At 47.8% G+C, this 27,683-nt stretch overlaps 1 protein-coding gene across 2 annotated transcripts in view; it reads right to left on the bottom strand.

Annotated features, from left to right (window-relative positions):
- Positions 1 to 1,275: 1,275 nt before the first annotated feature.
- Positions 1,276 to 27,683, bottom strand: part of ASIC2 (acid sensing ion channel subunit 2) — a 1,092,913-nt gene continuing 1,066,505 nt past the window's right edge. For both annotated transcript variants that reach the window (XM_021704197.1, XM_021704196.1), the window contains exons 4-10: positions 21,967 to 22,117; positions 19,896 to 19,952; positions 18,388 to 18,541; positions 8,198 to 8,289; positions 4,689 to 4,768; positions 3,203 to 3,271; positions 1,276 to 1,377 (exon numbers count right to left, since the gene is read on the bottom strand). In XM_021704197.1, coding sequence (XP_021559872.1) covers positions 1,276 to 1,377; positions 3,203 to 3,271; positions 4,689 to 4,768; positions 8,198 to 8,289; positions 18,388 to 18,541; positions 19,896 to 19,952; positions 21,967 to 22,117 — 705 coding nt within the window. The remainder of the gene's footprint in view (positions 1,378 to 3,202; positions 3,272 to 4,688; positions 4,769 to 8,197; positions 8,290 to 18,387; positions 18,542 to 19,895; positions 19,953 to 21,966; positions 22,118 to 27,683) is intronic.

The following is a 27,683-nucleotide window of genomic DNA, read 5'->3' on the forward strand; positions in this document are numbered from 1 at the left end:
GAGGGTCTGGAAAGGCTGCTGTGTGGGAGGGAGGCCAGCCCGATTTCAAGGACAGGATCAGAGGGGTGGGAAGGCTTCCTTCACGGTTTTTAGGTTTGGGCAGCATTCTCTGCCTCCCCCTCTTCAAGCCACACGCCCATGGTCCGCGACAGTGTCGTTCAGGCCATGAACTGTGACCCCCTTAATGGTCATGAGATCATTTACAAGGTTGCAATCAATAGTTTTTAGAGATTTAGAATAGACTAAAAGTGCATACGCTCTATACACTTTGTAAAGGTAAGCGCTGCTGCAGGAGACTTTACCTGTATATAATCTGTGGGTTCTGACCTGGCCAGCCTGGCCCCTTCGAAAGGCTTCACAGGGGGGGAGAGAGGGCTGAGTATGGGGGAGAAGGCAGCACCGACTCAGCCGTTTCCACAGACCAGCTTTTAATATGACCGTGACTGGAAGCACGAATAAATAAACGCCAGAGAAAATGGAAAAACCAAATCAAACCAAACCTCAGAACATCAAAACCCAAAATCAGAAAACAAAACCAAACAAAACAGATCTCCGACAGACAAACAAAACAACCACCCCTCCCCCAAAGAAGAAACAGATTCGGACTGTACAAGCTGGGTCACGGGGACAGCAGAATGACATGAGTCCCACGGATGAGTGCTGGAGTCGCCCAGGCCACCCTGCCTCCACCAGGCGCTGGGACAGGGGTCGGGTGGAGGGCCCTGGTCAGCCCATGGGCCGGCTCGGGGGAGGGAAGGGGTTTGTGGGCAGGTTAAGAACCTTCACAAAGTACACAAGGACCGGACGTGGTTGAGAGTTCTGCGCTTTCCCTCTCGACTGTGCAGCTGTGATCCCAGCATGACCATGGGGTGGTGACCTCGGGGCTGGAACCTGGTCCCACTGCACCCTGCAGAGTAGTCGCTGGGAAGTGCGTGGAGCAGAGTCATGTACAGAGACAGACGTGGAGGTGGCACCGTGAGCAGTCTGAGCATGCAGGTGCTTTATACATCTGGCAGTGAGATGTGATGGCAGGTTGGTTCTCGGGCAGTTCCAGAGTGTGACTCATTTCTCCTAAAGGGACGCACGGCGGGGCCCAAGGACATGTCATGTCAGACGTGGCTGCAGCGAGGTTTTGGCAGAGAGTTTGCTATGTGTGCATAGGGGGTTCTTGCTTCTTTCTGTCATCAGGGGCCATCCCACCTGCACCTGCTGTCCCCTGTCCTGGGTCTTGGGCCTCCAGGTCTGTTTGGGGGGTGCCGGGTGGTCCAAGGGCTGTCAGCAGGCAATCTCCTCCAAGGTGCCCAGGGCCGTCTGCAGGGGCACATTCACAGTGTGGCTGATGGTTTCAGAGTGGTTTGGCATCGTGTCACAAGTGCTCTGGAGGGAAGGGGACAGTGGGGGTTGGTATTCATTCTGCAAAATGGCATCACGATGCCACTGGGCAGCCCAGCCGAGGCCCTGGGAGCTGTGCCCCCCCTGCCCCCCCGCGGGCTCTCCAGGGGTGCTGCTCCTGCTGCAGGCATCTCAGGGGCTGGCAAGCTATTGTGGGGCACGAGGCTGGGGGCGCCTCGCTGCCGTCAGAGCCCTCACCATCGCCTACCTAGGTGCCCCCAGGGTGGGCAGAGGGCTCCCTGGTGATGGGGCTCAGCAGTGGTTTGAACTTCTCTTCTAGACGTGCCCCTAATGTATCACCCAAAGCTACATCTGAGTGCTCTCCAGCTTCGAGGCAGGAGGATATCCCCTCCTGCCCTCATCCTGGGGGGGTCCCCCTTGAGGCCTTCCTGGGATGGAGGAGGTGGAGCCCATGGCTAGCCTGGGACAGGGCATGCCAATGGCTGAGGCCAAGGAGGAAGTGGGGAGGCCCCCCTAAAAGCCAGAACCGGAGTAGTCCCAGCTCCCCAGTGGACTTTTAGGGTGTGGCTGGCCCCAGAGGAAAGCAGGGCAGGGCTGGGAGGGCCTTGAGTCTTCCCAGTGCCTCCCAGGCTGCAGAGGGCTGGAGGCTGGGAGGGATGGGAGCAGATACTAGGAGGCTGTGCCAAGAACGTGGGGGAGATTTGATGAGGATGGGGCTGGGGAAGGGGGAGTGGTGGAGGGGGGCCTGGGGGAGGGGGAGGCGGCAGAGGGGAGGCTGTGCCTCTGAGATGTTCTGAGGGCAGAGGGAAGGTGGGGTGCGGAGGGAACCTCCACTTGCTGAGCACTTCCTATAACCGAGGCACTGCTGCTGGTTTTCGAGGCAAGGTCCGCTTAATCCAAATGACAACTCCCTGAGGTCGCTGTGAGTCTGCAGCTGCTCAGGCACACAGTCAGGAAACAGGGACCCCCGGTCCAGAGCCTGGGCCCCTTCCACCTGCCCTCCCTTCCACAGATAGCTGTCTTCTATTCAACAGAGCTGCAAGGGCCCGAGAGAACCAAGGCAGAGATTTTCAGCCTGGAAAGTGGGTAGAGAACTAGTGTCTGGAACAGAAATGGGGGCCTGTCTGGGGGAAGGAGCTGGCCTCAGTTTGGATTTGTGGCCTTCAGGCCCCCTAGTGGGTGTGGTGCTGTCAGGGCAGAGCTCTCCCCTGGGGAAAGCCGGAGATACCAGGCAGCCGGGAGCAGACTGAGTTTGGGAAGGAGAGCGGACAGCCAGCTGTAAAGAGGTGCTGCCTCTCTGCCCGAGGGAAGACAGGCAGAGTGGGCCGGTGGTCAGGGGAGCTCTGCGTCCAGCTCTGCCACTCACCAGCTGGGGGACCTGGGGCTTCTGGGCCTCAAGTGCCTCAAATACACAGCACCCGACGTGGCACACAATAGTTAGTTATGATGGGTATCATGGCTGCTTCCAACCTCGCGGGCCCCCGAGCTCCCTGTCCCCTTCAAATGGAGTAGAGCACCAGTGATGTCCTTACTTGCATTTTGCCCACCCGAGGACTAGGGGCGCAGAGCCTCCCTACTTCTCCCAAGGCATGAGATGAGAACAGTAGCCCCCCGGCCCGGGACAAGCCCGACTGGGCCAGGCGGGACCTCCCTCTGCGAGCATCTCCCAGGCCGCATCCAGCTCTTGCCATTGGGCCCCAGGGCTCAGTGGGGGTGTCCTCCAACAGGCCAAGTTAAGGTGTGCGGGGAGGTGCGTCCCTCCTGCCCTGGCCCTGACCCTGACCTCTGGTCTTGTGAGGCCCACTGACGCAGGGGACAGAGCAACCTACAGCGCAGGTGCTGCTCTTACCACGTTCTCATCGTGGCTCCCTTCGTCCTCTTCTTTGCCAAGCAAGTCTAGGAGCTTCTCTTTGATCAGCTGCAAGAGAATTGGGACGGGCTTGGTCAGGTGGGGGACGGGTGCGAAGGCAGAGGGAGCCCGCCTGGCAGCCGGCTCTGGGAGCCCCTCCCCCAGCTTTTGGCTGAAGTGACGTTTTGGCACAGGAGCCTGAGCCTGGAGGAGGTCACAGGAGGGCCCCATCTGGCATGGGACTGACTTCTCTTGGGGATGGAGGGTGTGCCTGAGAGCCTGGGAGCCCGTTCCAGAGGCTGGGCCTGGGGGATGAGGGCTGGCAGTCCCACTTTTCATTAGATCAGGGCATCCCTGAGTCCATAACATTTGATTCTTAGCGATAAAGGGTAGGCATTCAACGTGTTCCCTGGTATGATGTAATTTTCATCACTTTATACAGCAAAAACTTCTATTTCACAATAATTAATAAGCAAAGCAGAATAAGATCTGATCTTGAGGCCTGATCTGGGTTTGGGGAACAAGGTCACCATGCTGGGAGGTGGAGTGAGGTGCTCCCGAGGGCCCTGATCTCAGGGGTCTTTCCCCACAAAGGTTCCCAGTGGGCTTTGGCTGAAGACAGCCCCCTCTGGGAGTCAGAACACTGCTCTGCAGGCTCCTCTTGCTGGACCAAAACTCAGGGGGTCCTGGGGATGCTGAGGAATCCCCTTAGGAATTCTGGAGCCCCTGGAGCCCACCTGACTCGGGGGGATGGCACAGTGACGCTCAGAGCCAGAGGCCATGGTCAGCTGCCCGTCCTTGGAGAAGCTTTCAGAGGCTCTATTCCAGCTGCCTGTTGAAGGAGGCATCTCAGGCTATGCACAGCCAGAAGCGGCCTGTGTGCCCTTGCTCTTCTTGCTCAGGCTTGATGGAGACCACCAGGCAATGCCCCTTCTCTAAACCTGCCTGCACCAGGACGGGTTCTACTCAGGTGACGGGCCACCCAGAGGGCGGGTGTGTGTGTTGTGTGAATGTAGCGTCTATGTGTGAGTGGTATGTGTATAGTGTGCATGTGTGTTTGTGAGTGATGTACGTGAGTGTGGCCGAAGTGTGTGTGTATGGGTGTGTGTGTGTGCATGTGCTGTGAGTGTGTGGGTGCAGACACACACGTATGAAGTGACCACAGCTGGCCTTGTGCAAGAGGGGCTCAGAGCTGGCCTCAGGTTTGGCTCTTCTCCTTCTCAACCCTTCCTCTCCCTCCTTTTGAGTGTGGACAGCCCACAGCTCTTCCAGCTCCCTGAGGATAGGAGCCGGCTTCGGTCTCTCTTGGACTCACCCCTCCTCTGTGCCTACGACTTGGTGATAGACAATGTCCATGGACAGGCAGGAGAAAGCAGGCTCTGGGTGGAAAGAGGTCATTCTCTCCCCCATGCTTTGGTTCTGAACATCGGGGCAGGACGAGGGTCCCAGCATATGATCATTTCCCCACGAGCAACCCCAAGCTTACCTCATAAATATAATCAAAGAGCTCTAGTATTGTAAGGATACTAGCACCAATAAACAATCCCATTTGACCACCAATATCACCTGGGGAGAGAGACAAGATCAAAGATTTGGCTTTAGACACAGCGCTTCTAGGAAGGGGTGAGCAGACGAACTCAGAAACCAGACCTTTGGTACCATTCCCCTACCAGGGGGAGCCTGGGCCTGGGACAGGTCAGGCCTTGGACAACTCCCTCTCTCACTGGAAACAGCACCCAGTGGCAATGGGAATGAACCCAAGTGCTTACTGGAGGGCCTAGAGTAGACCTCCCAGGCTAACAGGCTTATTCAGTGACCTTCAGAACCACACGGAGTGGGCCCTTCTTTGGCTCTGGGCTGGGAATAGACAAGAAGTGTGTTTGCCTGGAGCGAGGCCAGTCTAGCCCAAGACTCATGGGTCGGGTGTCCTGGGTGGGGGTCTTGGGAACAGTGGCCCAAGAGACCCTCCCCACCCCACCCAATCATGACAAGGCCTACAGGGCCAACTCAGGGCAGTTCTCACTCTTAGGATAAGGTCATAGGAAGCATCCCCTCACTCCCCCACCTGAAGGTAAATGTTCAATTTGGTCTTTTTCTAGAGTAGGGGTTCTTGCCAAGGGGTGTATAGGCCCCACTGACCAAAGTCTTTCCTGGCTGGTCTTCAGGTCTTCTCCCTCCTGAGAGATCTATACTCAGTGTAGATGTCTGGACCTACCCCAGGTCTATAAAATCAGAATCTCTGGAGCTCGGGTCTGGGAGTCAGGAGTTTTAAGTTCCCAGGTGTCCTATGCCCACCAGGGCTTGAGAACAACTCCCCTGTGGGAGTTGCCAATGGTTGGAGACCCTTTGAAACTGAATGCAAGATGTTACATGTCTGTACCAGGGTATTTGTAGTGGGAGAGTTCCTATCTGAGAAGCTATTATCAGATTTGATAAGGGATTCTGGTCCCCTCAAAGCCCAAATACTTTGCTCCGGAGGCAGTGTGGTAGAGCAGGGGGCTCGGAGGCTCTGAGTTTGGAGAGTGGGCACCAGCTTGCTGTGTGGCTTTGATAAAACCTGACCTTCTCAGTAGCTTTGCCTTCAAAGGGCATTTGGTGGGGATGGGAGTGGAGGAGACCACTGTGAGGTCCTTGCAGCTGGAACCTCTACAGACTCTTAGCTGCTGGGCTGAGCAGGGAGAGTGCTGGGAAAGGTGGTGCTGCCAGGGTGGGTGCCCAGTCTTACTGGAGACCCCAGGCTGACGTCTTGGTCTGAGAACTTTCTGTTGGCTCCATCTGCCCTCTCCCTCCCTGATTATGGCTGAGGGCAGGCTGACAACCACAGTCCCAGGTGAGCAGGCAGTGAGGGTGGGGAGGGGGCTCCTCCTGGTGGGGCTTGGAGCTGGGCTCCAAATGGTTCCCCTCACTCCTCTCCCCCGCTCTCTCTCTCATGCCCTTAGTGGGGATGTTACGGGAAGTGTGTACTTACTGATGTATGTGTCAGGTGTGAGGTGCGTGTTTGCACGTGCGTGCAGCGTGACTGAGCATGGGGTATGTGTCAGGGCACTCTGTGTGAGCATGTCTGGCTGTCAATGGCTTTATGCAGGTGGCTCTTTATGTCTAGGGTAGGGACACTGAGTGTGTCCAGTGTGTGTGAGTGTGGCGTTGTGGAGGTGGGCATCGTGTATGTGTGTGTGGAAGCTGCGTGAGCACGTTTGTGTGTATAGGCAGGTGTATGTGATGGGTCTGCAGTCATGTAGTGCATATGCACAGACGTGTCTGCAGCACGTGGCCTGGATGTGGGTCTGTGCTCTGCGCACTGGTGTGTGTGGCTCATGACCGTGTGTGTGTGCGCACACGTGCGTATATGCTTTGGGGTGGGGTGTGCTATGTGTGGCCTGAAGGCATGTGTGGTGTGCCCTGGGGGGAGGGTGGGCTGCATGGTGGTGAGGGAAGGGCCTGATGGGCCCGATGGCTGAGGGTCTGGGAGCGGCACACTCCCATCACGGGAGGTACAGATGGCAGCGTGATCCTCTCAGCAGGCTATTCTGGGTGGGAGCAAGATGCTGGGAATGTGCTCGTCCTCATAGCTGATGCAGAGAGGAGCTATCCTTTCTGACAGATTCAGAGCTCAGGCCCTCCTCAGTGTGTGTGTGCATGTGTGTGTGTGTGAGTGAGAGAGAGAGAGAGAGAGAGAACAGTGAGCTTATGTTGGGGAGGGTAGGGAAGAGCCCTGTCTTGAGTTCTATTTAGGAAATGAAGGTGACAAGGTGACAGAAGCAGGGTGAGGGGGTCTACATCTTCAGAGCATGACTTCTACCTCGGGCCCAGGGTATTAGTCTCTTGGTTCAGTCCCTTATGGCCACAAGAGTCTCCGGGACCCAAGTGGGAGCCACCTTAACCCAGCTGGGTCCCCGCTGTGGCCAAGTCCCCAGTCTCCTGGGAGAGGTGCAGAAATGATCTGATGGCATCTGGAAGAAGCTGGGCCCTGGGCCCCTGGCATGGTGACTGTCCAGGTACCAGAAACTACTCCTTATGGATCTTCTGTGGGCTAGGGCTCTATCCCAGTGAACCATCCCTACAAACTCATCAAGTGCTTTGATTAGACCCATTTTACAGATGGGGGACCTGATGTTCAGTGAGGTGAGGCCACGTGCCCGCCTTCTCGTAGCTGGTATGCATCCATCTGACTCTGTACCTGTCTACTTCCCTCTACACCTGCTGCCCACCCCTCCCCCGCCCCCGACATACCACTCTCAGTTGGTCCAACTCACAGAGGGAAGAGCAGCTAATTTTCTTTGTAGGGACAGCATCATGTCCTTTCTTGAGAGTGAGTAGGCATTGGGAGAAAGGCCCCAGGGGCAGGTCTTTTAGCTGTCTACCCTCAGGGGTCTTGTGGGTTTTGCACTGGGTGGGGCAGGGTTGAAACAAACTCCCCGCATCCATTATGTGCTCATGTGGCCAGGTTTGCGGATGTGACCTTGTGTGGGGGTGGCAGTCAGGTCTGTAGACATCTGGGGATGTGTGGCCCTTCTTTTGTGTTTGACAAAGGACTCTCAGTCCATGGGGAACATCTGGTCTCCATGCTCAATGTTGCTTTCCAGGTTGGGCTCCATCCGGGGCCCTCACTGCCTGGGGACCACCCACAGCTCAGCCTTCCCTCCATTGGCCTACTCTTTGTCACCGCTGTGGCCCCGGGGCTCATGCCAACCTGGGGGCAGAAGACCACGGAATCCAACAGGGCAGCACTGGAAAGGCCCTGAGAGACCTTTTAGCTCACCTGCCTCATGGTGTTGATGGGGAAACTGAGGCCTACGTTGGGGCATGAACTGGGCCGAACACCTCCACCACACTGGAGTCCTTCCCATTCTGGGACAGAGGGAGTAATTAGTACATGAAAAGGCCAGACTCCTCCAAAGGTGTATCTATCTACCTGCCTGCCTGTCTACCCAGCTGTCCATTCCCCCTCGCTTCCCCCATGACACGTGGAAATTAGCGCAGCCGACACTGACTTACCAAGTAAGGCAGCGACTTCATATGCCTTCTTCTGTTCAATTGTCTCATAATTGAGAGCTTCAAAAAATATATCCAGAACAAGGATGTTCTCTCTGCAGAGGGAATATTCAGGACCATATGTGGTGAGAACCCTCAGGGGCCACACAGACCATCTAACACAGCTTTGCCCTTGACAACAGGAGAAGCTGAGCCCACGAAAGTGCAACAACTGGCCCAAAGTTAGAGCTGGTTGGTGAGAGCTGGCCTTGGAGCTAAGAGTCCCGACCCCCAGCCTAGTGCTCTCTATAGACCAGAAGCACGTATCAGCTGTGCCCCTCTGTCCCTCAGCTATCTCCTCTTTGTGTCCTTTCCATGAGTCCTGCCTGGTGTCCAGGTCTCTGGGCCCCCAAAGCATCTTCCTGGTTCCTCACCAGCAAGTGAGCTCAGTACTCTCTTGACAAGCTCTTCACTCTTTGATTGTGCTTGCCCCAGCTGACCTCCTAGGTACTCTGTACCCACTCCTGACAGCCCCCCCCATGTTCCTACTTGGATTTTTCTTTTTTTAAAAAGATTTATTTATGAGGGGCGGAGCAAGATGGCGGAGGAGTAGGAGACCTGGATTTCGTCTCCTCTCAGGAATTCAGCTGGATAGGGATCAAACCATTCTGAACACCTACAAACTCAACAGGAGATCGAAGAAAAGAATAGCAACAACTCTCTGAACAGAAAAGCGACCACTTTCTGGAAGGTAGGACGTGCGGAGAAGTGAATCTGAGGTGATATTTGGAAGGATAGATGGCGGGGGAGGGGCCTCCGTCAGCCATTCTGGCAAGTGATAGAACTACGGAGCACAAAATCGGAACTTTTAGAAGTCTGCTCCACTGAGGGACGTCACTCCGGTGGCTAAGCGGGGGGTGGAACCCTCATGGGACAGTGTGGTCTCAGGACCCTCGGGGTCACAGAAAGACCGGGGGTGCCTGAGTGTGGCAGAGCTCCCAGGTATCGGAGTGGGAAGCCAGCTGCCGAGACAGAGCCCAGCCGCGGGCTCTCAGCTCGGGGTTGCCATAAACCGTGATCTGCGGCACAGTCGGGACACTGCTCCTCCAGCAGGGACCCAACAAGTGGCAGATCCGGGGAGACTCACCTTCCTCCCCTGGGAGGAGTGGCACGGGAGTGCACCACACGGATCTGCTGGGTTTGGAGACTCCACACAGGATCGGGTGCCGGAGATAGAAATGCGCGGTCACAGGCCAGGTGAGCACGGAGTGCGGCCGGAGACCGGGGAGCCAGGAGTGACTGACTGCTTTCCTCTGGGGGCTCACTGAGGAGTGGGGCCCTGAGTTCTCGGCTCCTCTGGGGCAGAGATTGGGAGGCCGCCATTTTCACTCTGCCTCAAAAGCTCGCAGGGAACAAAAGCTCCGGAGAGCAACCCGAGCAGATTACTTAGCCCGGACCGGGCAAGGGCGGGGCAATTCCGCCTCCGGCAAAGACATTTGGAAACCACGGCAACAGGCCCCTCCCCCAGAAGATCAGCGAGAACAAAATAGCCAGCCAAGACCAAGTTTACCGATCAATGAAAACGGCAGAATTCCAGCGCTAGGGGAATACTACACATAGAATTCATAGCTTTTTTACCATGATTTTTGGTTGTTCAAAGTTAATTTTTTTTAACTGTCTTTTTTTCTTTTTTTGAATTTTTCTTTTTCCCTTTTTCAACTAACATATTATCAATCCCTTTTTTAAAAAACATTTTTATTTTTCATTTTTAGAGTCATATTCTATCCCTTCATAGTAGTTACCCATATTTTTGGCATATATATATATAAGTTGTTCTCTCTTTAAAATTTTGAGATAGTTTCTTCTAACAGATCAAAATATACCCTAAATCTCTAGTATATGTTTTTTTTCTACTCCCCTGCCTGATCACATTCTCTCCCTTTTTTTTTCTTTTTTCCTTTTTCTTTTTTTAAATCCTCTTCCTTCTTTTTTCAAACAACTTCTTATCAATTCCTTTTATAATTTTTTTTATTAGACAGAGAGAGACACAGCGAGAGAGGGAACACAAGCAGGGGGAGTGGGAGAGGGAGAAGCAGGCTTCCTGCAGAGCAGGGAGCCCGATGTGGGACTTGATCCCAGGACCCTGGGAACATGACCTGAGCTGAAGGCAGTCGCTTAACCAACTGAGCAACCCAGGCGCCCTATAAAATTTTTTATAATTTCCATCTTTACAGTCATATTCCATCCCTTCATCATATCAACCCTTATTTTTGTACATATATAAGTTTTTCTTTCTTTAAAATTTTGAGAGGCACTTTCTTCTAACAGACCAAAATACACCCAAAATCTAGTGTGTGGCACTGATCTATATACCAGCCTGATCATATTTGATCACATTCTGATTTTTTTTGGTTGTTGTTTGTTTTGATCTGTTTTTGTTTGTTTTTATCTTTATCTTTTTCTCTTTTTTTTTCTTTTTCTTTTTTCTCTCTTTCCCTTTCTTTTCCGACTGCATCAGGTCTTTTCTGATTTGTTTAGAGTATATTTTCTGGGGACATTGTTACTCTGCTAGCATTTTGTTCTCTCATTAATCTATTCTCCTCTGCACAAAATGACAAGACGGAAAAAATCACCTCAACAAAAAGAACAAGAGGTAGTACCGACTGCCAGGGACCTACTCAATATGGACATTAGTACGATTTCAGATCTAGAGTTCAGAATCATCACTTTAAAGATACTAGCTGGGCTTGAAAAAAGTATGGAAGTTATTAGAGAAACCCTTTCTGGAGAAGTAAAAGAACTAAAATCTAACTAAGTAGAAATCAAAAAGGCTATTAATGAGATGCAATCAAATATGGGGGCACTAACTGCTAGGATAAATGAGGCAGAAGCTAGAATCAGTGATATAGAAGACCAAATGATGGAAAATAAAGAAGCTGAGAAAAAGAGAGATAAACAACTACTGGATCACGAGGGCAGAATTCGAGAGATAAGTGATACCATAAGACGAAACAACATTAGAATAATTGGGATCCCAAAAGAAGAAGAAAGAGAGAGAGGGGCAGAAGGTATAATGGAGCAAATTATAGCAGAGAACTTCCCTAATTTGGGGAAGGAAACAGGCATCAAAATCCAGGAAGCACAGAGAACCCCTCTCAAAATCAATAAAAATAGGTCAACACCCCGACATTTAATAGTAAAACTTACGAGTCTCATAGACAAAGAGAAAATCCTGAAAGCAGCTCGGGAGAAGAGATCTGTAACCTACAATGGTAGAAACGTTAGATTGGCAACAGACCTATCCACAGAGACCTGGCAGGCCAGAAAGGACTGGCAGGATATATTCAGAGCACTAAATGAGAAAAATATGCAGCCAAGAATACTATATCCAGCTAGGCTGTCATTGAAAATTGAAGGAGAGAGAAAAAGCTTCCAGGACAAACAAAAACTAAAGGAATTTGCAAACACAAAACCAGCCCTTCCTGTAGGAAATCTTGAAAGGGGTCCTCTAAGCAAAGAGAGATCCTAAAAGCAACAGAGACCAGAAAGGAACACAGACAATATACAGTAACAGTCACCTTACAGGCAATACAATGGCACTAAATTCCTATCCTTCAATAGTTACCCTGAATGTAAATGGGCTAAATGCCCCAATCAAAAGACACAGGCTATCAGATTGGATTAAAAAACAAGACCCATCGATATGCTGTCGGCAAGAGACTCATTTTAGAACCAAAGACACCCCCAGATTGAAAGTGAGGGGGTGGAAAACCATTTACCATGCTAATGGACACCAAAAGAAAGCTGGGATGGCAATCCTTACAGCAGACAAATTAGATTTTAAACCAAAGACTGTAATAAGAGATGAGGAAGGACACTATATCCTACTTAAAGGGTCTATCCAACAAGAAGATCTAACAATTGTAAATATCTATGCCCCTAACATGGGAGCGGCCAATTATATAAGGCAATTAATAACAAAAGCAAAGAAACACATCGACAACAATACAATAATAGTGGGGGACTTTAACAACCCCCTCACTGAAATGGACAGATCGTCTAAGCAAAAGATCAACAAGGAAATAAAGACTTTAAATGACACACTAGACCAAATGGACTTCACAGACATATTCAGAACATTCCATCCCAAAGCAATGGAATACACATTCTTCTCTAGTGTCCATGGAACATTCTCCAGAATCGATCACATCCTAGGTCATAAATCAGGTCTCAACTGGTACCAAAAGATTGGGATCATTCCCTGCCTATTTTCAGACCACAATGCTTTGAAACTAGAACTAATCACAAGAGGAAAGTTGGAAAGAACTCCAATACATTGAGGCTAAAGAGCATCCTGCTGAAGAATGAATGGGTCAACCAGGAAATTAAAGAAGAATTAAAAAAATTCATGGAAACCAATGAAAATGAAAAAAAAACTGTTCAAAATCTTTGGGATGCAGCAAAAGCAGTCCTAAGAGGAAAGTATATAGCAACACAAGCCTTTCTCAAGAAACAAGAAGGGTCTCAAGTACACAACCTAACCCTACACCTAAAGGAGCTGGAGAAGGAACAGCAAATAAAGCCTAAACCCAGCAGGAGAAGAGAAATCATAAAGATCAGAGCAGAAATCAATGAAATAGAAACTAAAAGAACAGTAGAACAGATCAATGAAACTAGGAGCTCGTTCTTTGAAAGAATTAACAAAATTGATAAACCCCTGGCCAGACTTATCAAAAAGAGAAGAGAAATGACCCAAATCAACAAAATCATGAATGAAAGAGGAGAGATCACAACCAACACCAAAGAAATACAAGCAATTATAAGAACATATTATGAGCAACTCTATGCCAGCAAATTAGATCACCTGGAAGAAACAGATGCATTCCTAGAGATGTATCAACTACCAAAACTGAACCAGGAAGAAATAGAAAACCTGGACAGACCTATAACCACTAAGGAAATTGAAGCGGTCATCAAAAATCTCCCAAGAAACAAAAGCCCAGGGCCAGATGGCTTCCCAGGGGAATTCTACCCAACATTTCAAGAAGAATTAATACCTATTCTCCTGAAACTGTTCCAAAAAATAGAAATGGAAGGAAACCTTCCAAACTCATTTTATGAGGCCAGCATTACCTTGATCCCAAAATCAGAAAAAGACCCCATCAAAAAGGAGAATTACAGACCAATATCCCTGATGAACATGGATGCAAAAATTCTCACCAAAATACTAGCCAATAGGATCCAACAGTACATTAAAAGGATTATTCACCAGGACCAAGTGGGATTTATCCCTGGGCTGCAAGGTTGGTTCAACATCCGCAAATCAATCAACATGATACAATACATTAACAAAAGAAAGAACAAGAATGAATCATAGGATCCTCTCAATAGATGCAGAAAAAGCATTTGACAAAGTACAGCATCCTTTCTTGATCAAAACTCTTCAGAATATAGGCATAGAGGGTACATACCTCAATATCATAAAAGCCATCTATGAAAAACCTACAGCGAATATCATTCTCAATGGGGAAAAACTGAGAGCTTTCCCCCTAAGGTCAGGAACGTGGCAGGGATGTCCACTATCACCACTGCTATTCAACATAGCATTGGAAGTCCTAGCCACAGCTATCAGACAACAAAAAGAAATCAAAGGCATCCAAATGGGCAAAGAAGAAGTCAAACTCTCACTCTTTGCAGATGATATGATACTTTATGTGGAAAACCCCAAAGACTCCACCCCAAAACTGCTAGAACTCATACAGGAATTCAGTCAAGTGGCAGGATAGAAAATCAATGCACAGAAATCAGTGGCATTCCTATACACCAACAACAAGACAGAAGAAAGAGAAATTAAGGAGTCAATCCCATTTACAATTGCACCCAAAACCATAAGATACCTAGGAATAAATCTAACCAAAGAGACAAAGGATCTGTACTCAGAAAACTATAAAATACTCATGAAAGAAATTGAGGAAGACACAAAGAAATGGAAAAACGTTCCATGCTCATGGATTGGAAGAACAAATATTGTGAAGATGTCAATGCTACCTAGAGCAATCTACACATTCAATGCAATCCCCATCAAAATACCATCCACTTTTTTCAAAGAAATGGAACAAATCATCCTAAAATTTGTACGGAACCAGAAAAGACCCCGCATAGCCAGAGGAATGTTGAAAAAGAAAAGCAAAGCCGGCGGCATCACAATTCCGGACTTCCAGCTCTATTACAAAGCTGTCATCATCAAGACAGTATGGTACTGACACAGAAACAGACACATAGATCAATGGAACAGAATAGAGAGCCCAGAAATGGACCCTCAACTCTATGGTCAACTCATCTTTGACAAAGCAGGAAAGAATGTCCAAGGGAACAAAGACAGTCTCTTCAACAAATGGTGTTGAGAAAACTGGACAGCCACATGCAGAAGAATGAAACTGGACCATTTCCTTACACCACACACAAAAATAGACTCCAAATGGTTGAAAGACCTCAATGTGAGACAGGAGTCCATCAAAATCCTAAAGGAGAACACAGGCAGCAACCTCTTCGACCTCAGCCGCAGCAACTTCTTCCTAGAAACATCGCCAAAGGCAAGGGAAGCAAGGGCAAAAATGAACTACTGGGACTTCATCAAGATAAAAAGCTTTTGCAAAGGAAACAGTCAACAAAACCAAAAGACAACTGACAGAATGGGAGAAGATATTTGCAAATGACATATCAGATAAAGGGCTAGTATCCAAAATCTATAAAGAACTCATCAAACTCAACACCCAAAGAACAAAGAATCCAATCAAGAAATGGGCAGAAGACATGAACAGACATTTTTCCAAAGAAGACATCCAAATGGCCAACAGACACATGAAAAAGTGCCCAACATCGCTTGGCATCAGGGAAATCCAAATCAAAACCTCAATGAGATACCACCTCAAAACAGTCAGAATGCCTAAAATTAACAAGTCAGGAAACGACAGATGTTGGCGGGGATGCGGAGAAAGGGGAACCCTCCTAAACTGTTGGTGGGAATGCAGGTTGGTGCAGCCACTCTAGAAAACAGTATGGAGGTTCCTCAAAAAGTTGAAAATAGAGCTACCCTATGACCCAGCAATTGCACTACTGGGTATTTACCCCAAAGATACAAAAGCAGGGATCTGAAAGGGTACGTGCATCCCGATGTTTATAGCAGCAATGTCCACAATAGCCAAACTGTGGAAAGAGCCAAGATGTCCATCGACAGATGAATGGCTAAAGAAGATGTGGTATATATATATATATATATATATATATATATATATATATACACACAATGGAAATTATGCAGCCATCAAAAGGAATGAGATCTTGACATTTGCAACCACGTGGATGGAACTGGAGGGTATTATGTTGAGCAAAATAAGTCAAACAGAGAAAGACATGTATCATATGACCTCACTGATATGAGGAATTCTTTTTTTTTTTTTAATTTTATTTATTTATTTGAGAGAGAGAATGAGAAAGAGAGAGCACATGAGAGGGGGGTGGGTCAGAAGGAGAAGCAGACTCCCTGCTGAGCAGGAAGCCCGATGCGGGACTCGATCTTGAGACTCCAGGATCATGACCTGAGCCGAAGGCAGTCGCTTAACCAACTGAGCCACCCAGGCGCCCGATATGAGGAATTCTTAATTGCAGGAAACAAACTGAGGGTTGCTGGAGTGGGGGGTGGGGTGGGAGGGAGGGGGTGACTGGGTGATAGATACTGGGGAGGGTATGTGCTCTGGTAAGCGCTGTGAATTGTGCAAGACTGTTGAATCTCAGATCTGTACCTCTGAAACAAATAATGCAATATATGTTAAGAAAAAAAAGAAGAAGGTAGCAGGAGGGTAAGAATGAAGGGGGAGAAATCGGAGGGGTAGACGAACCATGAGAGACGATGGACTCTCAAAAACAAACAGGGTTCTAGAGGGGAGGGGGGTGGGAGGATGGCTTAGCCTGGTGATGGGTATTGAGGAGGGCATGTTCTGCATGGAGCACTGGGTGTTATGCACAAACAATGAATCATGGAACACTACATCTAAAACTAATGATGTAATGTATGGGGATTAACATAAGAATAAAAAAATTAAAAAAAAACAAAAAAAACAAAAAAACCCACTCATTTGTCTCGAATTTTAGTTCCCTCTAAAATGTTATTTTATGAAAAAACTGTGAAGTTGGAAATCATTCTGAGGTGCAAAGCAGGTTTTATAGACACCAATGTTCTTCTTCTTTTTTTTTTTGGTCCAGTATGTTTTCCACCTAATACCAGTGGTGCTGATACTAGAGAGTCCACATGCTTCTTTCATTCCCCTGATCTAGAAGTTCGAATCTGAGTAAGGGAGAAAATGGAGATAGCCCGAAAGCAATGCTAATTAAAGCAGAGATCACTCTTTTTAAAATTAAAAAAAAATTTTTTTAAAGATTTATTTATTTATTTGAGAGAGAGAGAGTAGGAGTGGTTGGGCGGAAGGAGAGGGAGAGCGATAATCTCAAGCAGACTCCTGCACTGAGTGCAGAGCCTGATGTGGGGCTCGATCTCACAACACTGAGATCATGACCAGATCTGAAACCAAGAGTCTGACACTTAACCAACAGTGCCACCTGGGCGCCACCCTACTTGGATTTATAACAAGCTTCTCCTACTGAGAGCCCCCAACTCTAGCACTGCCAAGTCAGCTGCCAGAGTCAGGGAGGGTTTTTAGGGAGCAAATGTAGATCTGGCTGAGGGGTTCCCTTTTGCTCCTTTAGGCAGGTGTGTTAACAAGACACATCTTGGCAGGCAAAATCATCATTGCTGGCAGGACATCTGCTCAGCAGTGGGGCCTGGCACCTCCTATTCGCCATCTCCTTCATCCCTGGTCACAGTGGCCTTGGTGCACTTTGTTCTCACCCTGCTCAGCCAAAGCTGCCCCAGGATGGGCTCTGGTGGTGGTGCTGGCAGGAGGGAGTGGCTGGTGAGAGAGAAGCAGATCCTCCTCCCCCCTGCGGGGCTCCCTGAGGCACCACTCAAAGTAAGGGTCACCATGGCTTGCCTGGGTTATGGCACCTGCCTCCTACCAGGCTCCCGCACTTTCTTCTGGCTTCCCTTCTGTCCTCTACACCTCCGCCTGAGGGATCTTTCTAAAACTGCTAAACTAAGTCACATTAAAAAAAATTACAGCTCAAAATCGACTTCAGAGCAGGGCGCCTGGGCTGGCTCCGTCTGTACAGCATGTGGCTCTTGATCTCAGGGTCGTGAGTTCAAGCCCCATGTTGGGTGTGGAGATTACTTAAAAAAAAAAAAAAACCTTTAAAAAAATTACAATTCGGTTCCTCAGTCACAGGCTACATTCAGAATGCTCAACAGCCATGCTTCCATGTTGGCCATCACAGACACAGAACATTTCCATCTGTGTAGAAAGTTCTGTTGCAGGGCAGTGGTCAAAATACACATTTGAGGCTGTCACCCACCCACTCAAACCTCTTCGGAGGCTCCCTATTCTCTTTGGGGAAAGTGAGTCCCTGTCCCCCACCCCACGGCCAGCTCCCCCAACAAGGTGCTCTTGCTCTGCCACATCACCCGCCGAGGCTCTCTCTGGCCCGTCTCTTGTCTGCCCTGCACCGATCCTCTCTGCTCAGCCTCTGCCTGGGACACCTCTTCTCTCAGGGATTTCATTCATTTATTCTGTTAGAAGACATTTTTTGAGCGCCAACTATGTGCCAGACACTCTCCAGCAGAGAACAAGAGGAAAGGCTCCTGCTTTCAGGGAGCTTTCAATCTAGTGGGAAACACACACACACACGAATATGGAATTCCATACTTGGATGTGTTATAAAGGAAAACACCAGATGCTTGGAGAGAAAAATAAAGGGAGGGGCACTCATTTAGCTGTTTGAGGAGATGACCTTTAAATGGAGACGTGCACAATGAGGGACCAGTTACGTAACATGTGAGAGGAAAAGCATTCCAGGCAGAGGGAAGGGAATGTGCAAGGCCTCCCTGGAAAACTCCTTCAAGCTCATTAATGGCCGGGAGCTGCGTCTTAACCATTATTGTTTTTGCTTTCTGAGTCCGAAACACAGAGTTTGGCCCACAGCAGTGTTCTATTAATATCTGCTAAATAGAGCCAACTGCTTCCCTTTGCCCTCTTCCTTAATTGCTCCCAGTTCCTCCTCGATCCACCCCTTCTCCCCCTGCCTACCATGCCCACTTGGCTTACGAGATATATTTTTCTGATTTGTTAAATTTCTTCTCCAGGTACTTGGCTGACGTCTTGCTGGGGATCTTCACCATGGAGAGCTCTTTGTTGTAGCGGGTCAGGTTGCAGGGTGTCCTGCAGAGACAGTAATTACTGTCCTTCTCCGCTAGCAGACCTGGAGGGGAGACAGGGGCGGGGCTTAGTCAGGTGTGGGGGCGGGGCCCCTGGGTTCCGGGGGCGGGGCATGAGCTGGGAGGGGGTGCCTTCCCCCAGGGGCAGTGACGGGTGGAGCGCTGCGGAGAGAAGGGGAACTGGGTGTTGGCACTAGGTTGGTAAGGGTGGGAGCTCTCATAAAATGGTGCGCACTCTTTCTAGGTTTCTCTTTGTCCTGTGTTCCTTTGACTTCCTTTATTGTTATGTTGCCCTTTAAAAATTGTTGAAAAGGCACCACTTTGGAGAACAGGCTTCCAGGGAGTCCTGGCGCCCTCAGCTTCCCAGAGCCTTCTTCTCTGCTCCTAGCCTCGGTGTTCTCATCCACAAAGTGGGTCTCCCATCAAGGGCAAACGTGGGAGACCATTTTATCTGAAACCCAGGGCTCCGTGGTATTCCCTCTGTGGCTCTTCCCTAACCAGAGCCTGCCTCTTCTGTCTGCTGGGTTAGGGCACAAGCAAAGATCCCCAATTCCTGTCCCTAGAAGCAACCCCCCTGTATCTGGAACGTTTCTTTCCTTCAAGCTCCTCTTAGGACGGAGTGGCTAAAGACATACTTCTCTCCCTCCGTCTCTCCGAGCATCGCAGTGTTACCCACGGGCTTTGTTGATTCTGTACTCCAAAGAGAGATGTCTTTGTATACGTCAGAAGTCTCTCACTCTCTCTAAGCCCCGCCTCCCCACCCCCCCACCCCCAGTCCTTCTGGAAGCATCTGGACGCAGGAGTCCAGAGCTGTCCTGGCTTAGCTCCAGCAAGTGCAGCTGCTGAATGAAATTGAGTCCAAATGATTTAAACACTCTTTCTGCTTGTCTTGATTATAAATCACTTCCCAGGTCCGGAGAGAGGCAGGCATGTTGAGTGGGTCTAGCTTTGGGGTTGTAGCTTGTTTGTGGGATCTCCCGCACCCGGAAGTTTTCCAGTGGGGGAATCCAGCAGTTATTCCAAACTGCAAGCACCCAGCGGGAGGAGGACGAGGGGGAAATACACGCCGGCCACCCCTCCTTCTCTCCCCCATCTCCTTCGGTGCCCACCTGGTTGTCCACTGTCCATCCTCTCTCCATCTCTGTCTGCTCCGCTGCGTTCCCCAGTGCTCTCCATTTCCCCCAAACCCCAACCCATCTCTCCCCGTACCTCTCTACTGCCGTTTTCTCCCCCAGTGCTTGGTCAGCCCTCAACCGCCCGCCTGCATCCCTGCATCCGTTCCCCCCCTTCTCTTCCTCCTCCTCTCACCTTCCTCTCCTGTCCCCATTTCTCCCACACCCAGAGGGCCTCCAAGGTCTCAATCTCAGCCCCCCACTCCATTTGTCCCCCAGTACTGACCTAGGGCAGGCTCTGCGCACTCCTTGTGCTGCTCAGGAGTACAGAAAGGGGCATCCCCTGCAAAGAAGAGACACAAAGAGAGGTACTCAGGCAGCAACATCTCCCTCCTGGGCTGGGGAAGGGGAGTGCATCCTGCAATCGGGAGGGGTAGCATACCCAGCCGGCATTCAGAAGGGAACCTCCACGTAAGGGAACCACCGATCAGAGCTGCCTGCCGGCAGTTGGGGCCCAGTGTACTCAGAGCCAGGGGATTGGGTCTGCTCTGTTCTGTGAGCTTGGGCAGGCCATAATAGAGTACGCCTAGCTAACTTCTCCCAGATTGCTGTGCTGGTCCACCCAGCTCAAGTGGGTGATACATGAGAAAGCCTTGGTGGCTGAAAGCAGGGAGGTGGTGGAAAGCACCTCCTGCAGCTGGTGCGCATCATTGTCTGTAACTCACATGGGTACCTCCTGCAATAGGAAACACTGTGTCTGTTTCACCCGTGGGTGTGAGACTTGAGGCTTAAGTATCCTGCCTTCCCAGGACACCAGAGCTAGCAGTGATGGAGGTGGGCTTTGAACCCAGGCCAGTGTGACCCCAAGGCCAGGAATCTTTCCCACAGCAGCACTCTGCTTTGAGCAAGGGCTGCTTTGTAAGTCTCCTATTGCTCTGCCCTTAATTGCACACTAGTAACTGAGATGCCAGGAACAGTGTCATGAGTGGAATGATTAAGATCTACTGCTTGCTTTTGGCTCAGGTTCCATGGGGGGAACCTCACTGGCTGCTGACTTGGTCTGAGCATCAGGCAGGTAATATTCAGCTATATTCTCCTCTCTGGTCTCTTGGTAGAAATCCAGAAACCACCCTCATCCACACCTTTTTTTTTTCTTTTGCCAAGTGCTAAAGTTAAACCTACCACAATATCCTTTCCTTACTATTTCCCTAAACACCTTTTTCAAGAGCTGAGAACTGATATGCTTCCTCCTTTCCTCCTTTCCAACAGTAACAATTTAACTGTTATGTTTCCCTTTTTGCTCTGACTTCTGGGAGTCTCAGGCAATTTCAAAGATCAGCAATGGATGATTGTTGATTACTGATGAAATAATTCAGAATTTTGCTAGAAGCATGTTCATCTCAGCATTGGTTTTACCAGAAAACAACTGATAATCAACTAAATGTCTGATGTAAGGATTTAGTTAAATAAACTTAAAGGATGATACAACTATGAAATAGTAGCCATGAAATATCATAGCGACGTTCCCAACACATCAGTCAACAGTACTTTTGGTTTCCTCTCTCCATGTGCTAATACAATGACCACTGACTTTTGCACTTTTGCACTTTTATATTTTAGCCTAATTTTATCCCCATAACAACTAATGATTGTGTTTTAAAGATAATGAAGGTAAGAACAGAAAGGCTTGGTAACTTTTGTCAGGTCACACAGAAAGTGAATGGAAGAATTTGAATCAGAAGCCAACATCCCTGCCTCCAGCCCGTCATTCTTCCTTCTATGCTGCAATACCAAACTCTTCATGCTCGAATCAGCCCTCCCACCGTCCATCCCCTGCACTTCTGCTTCTGATTAGCTGACCATCTCTAATGAGATCATCTAATGAGATGGTTACATGCCTTGTTAGTCTGACAACAAAAATGTCAGCACATGCACATTTATTTGCTGGCTGATGGACTTTTGCCTCCTTCAAAAGAGTGCTAGACATTTAGATGCAAGAAGGGAACCATCTGGATGAAAGCAATAGACACCTGGATGTTTGAACAGGTACCATACGAGGATTCAAGAATTGTAAGCACTCAGATACCTGGACATTGAACTCTAGGAGGTAAGAGCAGCGAACAATTAGCACACATATTGAGCACTGGGAGGAACGTTCTTCAAACATCTGGACGCTTCTGGACACCAGGATGCTGCCTTGGTTGCTAACTGGATGCTTCTATCTGCCCTCTAAGTGTTTGGGACCAAACACTAGCCTTTCCAGAACAGAATCCCTGTGGATCCTCGTGGAGTGGGTACAGTGTTTCCCACTGGGGTGTGAAGTGCAGAGAAGGTCCCAGGCAGTCCCTGGCACTGACCTGGCATGTGGACCATGCGGCAGTTACAGTTCTCCACAATGTAGCGTGTCTCGCAGTCAATCCGACAGGCAGTGATACTGTAAACAGGAAAGAAGTCGAGTCCCATCTCTGAGGATCGGCACTCGCCCCAGGGTGGGGGCAGGTATGTGAGCTGCAAGACAGGAAGGTGGAGGCAGCAGTCAGCCCTGGAGGTTCAGCATCAACAGCCCCAGTATCTCATTCATTCACTTATTCAATCAACAAACAATTATTGAGCATCTCCTACATGACAATTTAACTCCATTGACCTCATAGGCTTTCAGCATTGGGCTCCAATACTAGTTTACCTGTCTTGTAACCTTCCCATAAATGCTAATCTCAGTCTCTTATACATGCCACATGTCTTTCTACTTCCATACTTTGTCATCTCGAGTCCCTTGGAATGACCCAACTAAATTCTACCGTCTTGGCTGGGAACAGTGACTCTAGACCTAGACTTGGGGGCCAAAGCCTGCAGGAGGGTCCAGGAAGAAATGGCATAATCAGTGTTATTTATGATCTGTGGCCCAGACTAGAGCAACTCTCCAGTGTCATGCTATGGACCGACTTCTTTGGGGAAAATGTCATTCTTATTTTCAGAGGTCCAATGACCATAGAACACTGTCATGCCTATGGTATGTGCCTGCTAGAGGTGGGGAAGGTGAAGGATGAGGGAAACTAACGGCTGTAAGCACTTACTGTGTGTTAAGCCCCAAGCTAATTCCTTTATACCTATCTTTTTTAAAAAATTGAAGAATAAAAAAAGCAATAAAATGCATAAGTCTTCAGAGCACAGTTCAACAAATTCTGAAAAATGTATACACCTGTATACCTACCACTTAAATCAAGACTTGCACTTTTTAAAAAAGATTTATTTATTTACTTGAGAGAGAGAGAGAAAGTTTGAGTGCAGGGGAGGGGCAGAGGGAGAGAGAGTGATTCTCAAGCAGGCTCCCTGCTGAGTGCGGAGCCCTACACAGGGCTTGATCCCAGGACCCTGATATCATGACCTGAGCGGCTCAAGAGTAGGCTGCTCAACTGACTGAGGTACCCAGGCCACCCCAAGACCTAAGACACTTTTTTTTTGGTCATCCCACATGTGCTTTATATTTTATTTTATTTTTTAAAAACATTTTTAACATTTTATTTTATTCTTTAGTTTTTTTATTCTTATGTTAATCCCCATACATTACATCATTAGTTTTAGATGTAGTGTTCCATGATTCATTGTGCATAACACCCAGTGCTCCATGCAGAATGTGCCCTCCTCAATACCCATCACCAGGCTAACCCATCCTCCCACCCTCCTCACCTCTAGAACCCTCATTTTGTTTTTCAGAGGCCATCGTCTCTCATGGTTCGTCTACCCCTCCGATTTCTCCCCCTTCATTCTTCCCCTCCTGCTACCTTCTTCTTCTTCTTTTTTTTTCTTAACATATATTGCATTATTTGTTTCAGAGGTACAGATCTGAGATTCAACAGTCTTGCACAATTCACAGCGCTTACCAGAGCACATACCCTCCCCAGTGTCTATCACCCAGTCACCCCCTCCCTCCCACCCCACCCCCCACTCCAGCAATCCTCAATTTGTTTCCTGCGATTAAGAATTCCTCATATCAGTGAAGTCATATGATACATGTCTTTCTCTGTTTGACTTATTTCAGTTGGTATCGGAGCGGGAAGCCAGCTGCAGAGACGGAGCTGAGGCGTGGGCTCTCAGCTCGGGGTTGCCATCAACCATGATCTGCGGCACAGTCGGGACACTGCTCCTCCAGCAGGGACCCAACAAGCAGCAGATCCAGGGAGACTCACCTTCTTCCCTGGGAGGAGCAGCGTGGGAGCGCACCGCAGGGATCTGCTGGGTTTGAAGACTCCACACCGAGTTGGGTGCCAGAGATAGAAACGTGCAGTCACAGGCTGGGTGAGCATGGAGTACAGCCGGAGACCGGGGAGACAGGAGTGACTGACTGCTTTTCTTTGGGGGCGCACTGAGGAGTGGGGCCCCGAGTTCTCGGCTCCTCCGGGGTGGAGATTGGGAGGCCTCCATTTTCACTCTCTGCCTCCAAAGCAGTACGGAAAGCTTGCAGGGAACAAAAGCTCCCGAGAGCAAACCCGAGCAGATTACTTAGCCCGGACCGGGCAAGGGTGGGGCAATTCCGCCTCCGGCAAAGACATTTGGAAACCACGGCAACAGGCCCCTCCCCCAGGAGATCAGCAAGAACAGCCAGCCAAGACCAAGTTTACCCATCAATGAGAACGGCAGAACTCCAGCGCTAGGGGAATACTGCACATAGAATTCATGGCTTTTTTACCATGATTCTTTAGTCTTTCAAAGTTAATTATTTTTTTAACTGTCTTTTTTCTTTTTTTTTTTGAATTTTTCTTTTTCCCTTTTTCAACCAACATCTTATCAATCCCCTTTTTAAAAAACATTTTTATTTTTCATTTTTAGAGTCATATTCTATCCCTTCATAGTAGTTACCCTTATTTTTGGCATATATATATAAGTTGTTCTCTCTTTAAAATTTTGAGATAGTTCTTCTAACAGATCAAAATATACTCTAAATCTCTAGTGTATGGTTTTTTTCTACTCCCCTGCCTGATCACATTCTCTCCCTTCCCCCCCCCTTTTTTTTAAATCCTCTTTCTTTTTTCAAACAACATATCAATTCCTTTTATAAAATTTTTTTATAATTTCCATCTTTACAGTCATATTCCATCCCTTCATCATATCAACCCTTATTTTGTATGTATATGTTTTTCTTTCTTTAAAATTTTGGGAGGCACTTTCTTTTAACAGACCAAACTACAACCAAAATCTAGTGTGTGGCACTGATCTATATACCAGCCTGATCGTATTTGATCACATTCTGTTTTTGTTTTGTTTTGTTCTGTTTTTGTTGTTTTTATCTTTATCTTTATCTTTTTTTTCTTTTTCTTTTTTCTCTCTTTCCCTTTCTTTTCCCCCTGCTTCAGGCCTTTTCTGATTTGTTTAGAGTATATTTTCTGGAGAAGTTGTTACCTGCTAGCATTTTGTTCTCTCATTAATCTATTCTCCTCTGCACAAAATGACAAGATGGAAAAAATCACCTCAACAAAAAGAACAAGAGGTAGTACCGACTGCCAGGGACCTACTCAATACGGACATTAGTACGATTTCAGATCTAGAGTTCAGAATCATCACTTTAAAGATACTAGCTGGGCCTGGAGAAGTAAAAGAACTAAAATCTAACCAAGTAGAAATCAAAAAGGCTATTAATGAGGTGCAATCAAATATGGGGGCGCTAACTGCTAGGATAAATGAGGCAGAAACTAGAATCAGTGATATAGAAGACCAAATGATGGAAAATAAAGAAGCTGAGAAAAAGAGAGATAAACAACTACTGGATCACGAGGGCAGAATTCGAAAGATAAGCGATACCATAAGATGAAACAACATTAGAATACTTGGGATCCCAGAAGAAGAAGAAAGAGAGAGAGGGGCAGAAGGTATAATGGAGCAAATTATAGCAGAGAACTTCCCTAATTTGGGGAAGGAAACAGGCATGAAAATCCAGGAAGCAAAGAGAACCCCTCTCAAAATCAATAAAAATAGGTCAACACCCCGACATCTAATAGTAAAACTTACGAGTCTCAGAGACAAAGAGAAAATCCTGAAGGCAGCTCATGAGAAGAGATCTGTAACCTACAATGGTAGAAACGTTAGATTGGCAACAGACCTATCTACACAGACCTGGCAGGCCAGAAAGGACTGGCAGGATATATTCAGAGCACTAAATGAGAAAAATATGCAGCCAAGAATACTATATCCAGCTAGGCTGTCATTGAAAATTGAAGGAGAGAGAAAAAGCTTCCAGGACAAACAAAAACTAAAGGAATTTGCAAACACAAAACCAGCCCTTCCTGTAGGAAATCTTGAAAGGGGTCCTCTAAGCAAAGAGAGAGCCTAAAAGCAACAGAGACCAGAAAGGAACACAGACAATATACAGTAACAGTCACCTTACAGGCAATACAATGGCACTAAATTCCTATCTTTCGATAGTTACCCTGAATGTAAATGGGCTAAATGCCCCAATCAAAAGACACAGGCTACCAGATTGGATTAAAAAACAGACCCATCAATATGCTGTCTGCAAGAGACTCATTTTAGAACAAAGACACCCCCAGATTTATTTATTTATTTATTTATTTTTATTAAAAAAATTTTTTTCTTATGTTAATCCCCATATATTACATCATTAGTTTTTGATGTTCCATGATTCATTGTTTGTGCATAACACACAGTGCTCCATGCAGAATGTGCCCTCCTCAATACCCATCACCAGGCTAACCCATCCTCCCACCCCCCTCACATCTAGGACCCTCAGTTTGTTTTTCAGAGGCCATCGTCTCTCATGGTTCGTCTCCCCCTCCGATTTCCCCCCCTTCATTCTTCCCCTCCTGCTACCTTCTTTTTCTTCTTTTTTATTTTTTCTTAACATATATTGCATTGTTTCAGAGGTACAGATCTGAGACTCAACAGTCTTGCACAATTCACAGCGCTTACCAGAGCACATGCCCTCCTCAGTGTCTATCACCCAGTCACCCCCTCCCTCCCACCCCACCCCCCACTCCAGCAACCCTCAGTTTGTTTTCGGCGATTAAGAATTCCTCATATCAGTGAAGTCATATGATACATGTGACACCCCCAGATTTAAAGTGAGGGTGTGGAAAACCATTTATGATGCTAATGGACACCAAAAGAAAGCTGGGATGGCAATCCTTATAGCAGACAAATTAGATTTTAAACCAAAGACTGTAATAAGAGATGACGAAGGACACTATATCCTACTTAAAGGATCTATCCAACAAGAAGATCTAACAATTGTAAATATCTATGCCCCTAACATGGGAGCGGCCAATTATATAAGGCAATTAATAACAAAAGCAAAGAAACACATTGACAACAATACAATAATAGTGGGGGACTTTAGCACCCCCCTCACTGAAATGGACAGATCATCTAAGCAAAAGATCAACAAGGAAATAAAGACTTTAAATGACACACTGGACCAAATGGACTTCACAGACATATTCAGAACATTCCATCCCAAAGCAACGGAATACACATTCTTCTCTAGTGCCCATGGAACATTCCCCAGAATTGATCACATCCTAGGTCACAAATCAGGTCTCAACCGGTACCAAAAGATTGGGATCATTCCCTGCCTATTTTCAGACCACAATGCTTTGAAACTAGAACTCAATCACAAGAGGAAAGTCGGAAAGAACTCAAATACATGGAAGCTAAAGAGCATCCTGCTGAAGAATGAATGGGTCAACCAGGAAATTAAAGAAGAATTAAAAAAATTCATGGAAACCAATGAAAATGGAAAAACAACTATTCAAAATCTTTGGGATGCAGCAAAGGCAGTCCTAAGAGGAAAGTATATAGCAACACAAGCCTTTCTCAAGAAACAAGAAAGGTATCAATACACAACCCAACCCTACACCTCAAGGAGCTGGAGAAAGAACAGCAAATAAAGCCTAAACCCAGCAGGAGAAGAGAAATCATAAAGATCAGAGCAGAAATCAATGAAATAGAAACTAAAAGAACAGTAGAACAGATCAACGAAACTAGGAGCTCGTTCTTTGAATTAACAAGATTGATAAACCCTGGCCAGACTTATCAAAAAGAAAAGAGAAATGACCCAAATCAA

Source organism: Neomonachus schauinslandi, chromosome 15 (assembly GCF_002201575.2).
Source record: "Neomonachus schauinslandi chromosome 15, ASM220157v2, whole genome shotgun sequence".
In the NCBI taxonomy this organism is placed as follows: domain Eukaryota; kingdom Metazoa; phylum Chordata; class Mammalia; order Carnivora; family Phocidae; genus Neomonachus; species Neomonachus schauinslandi.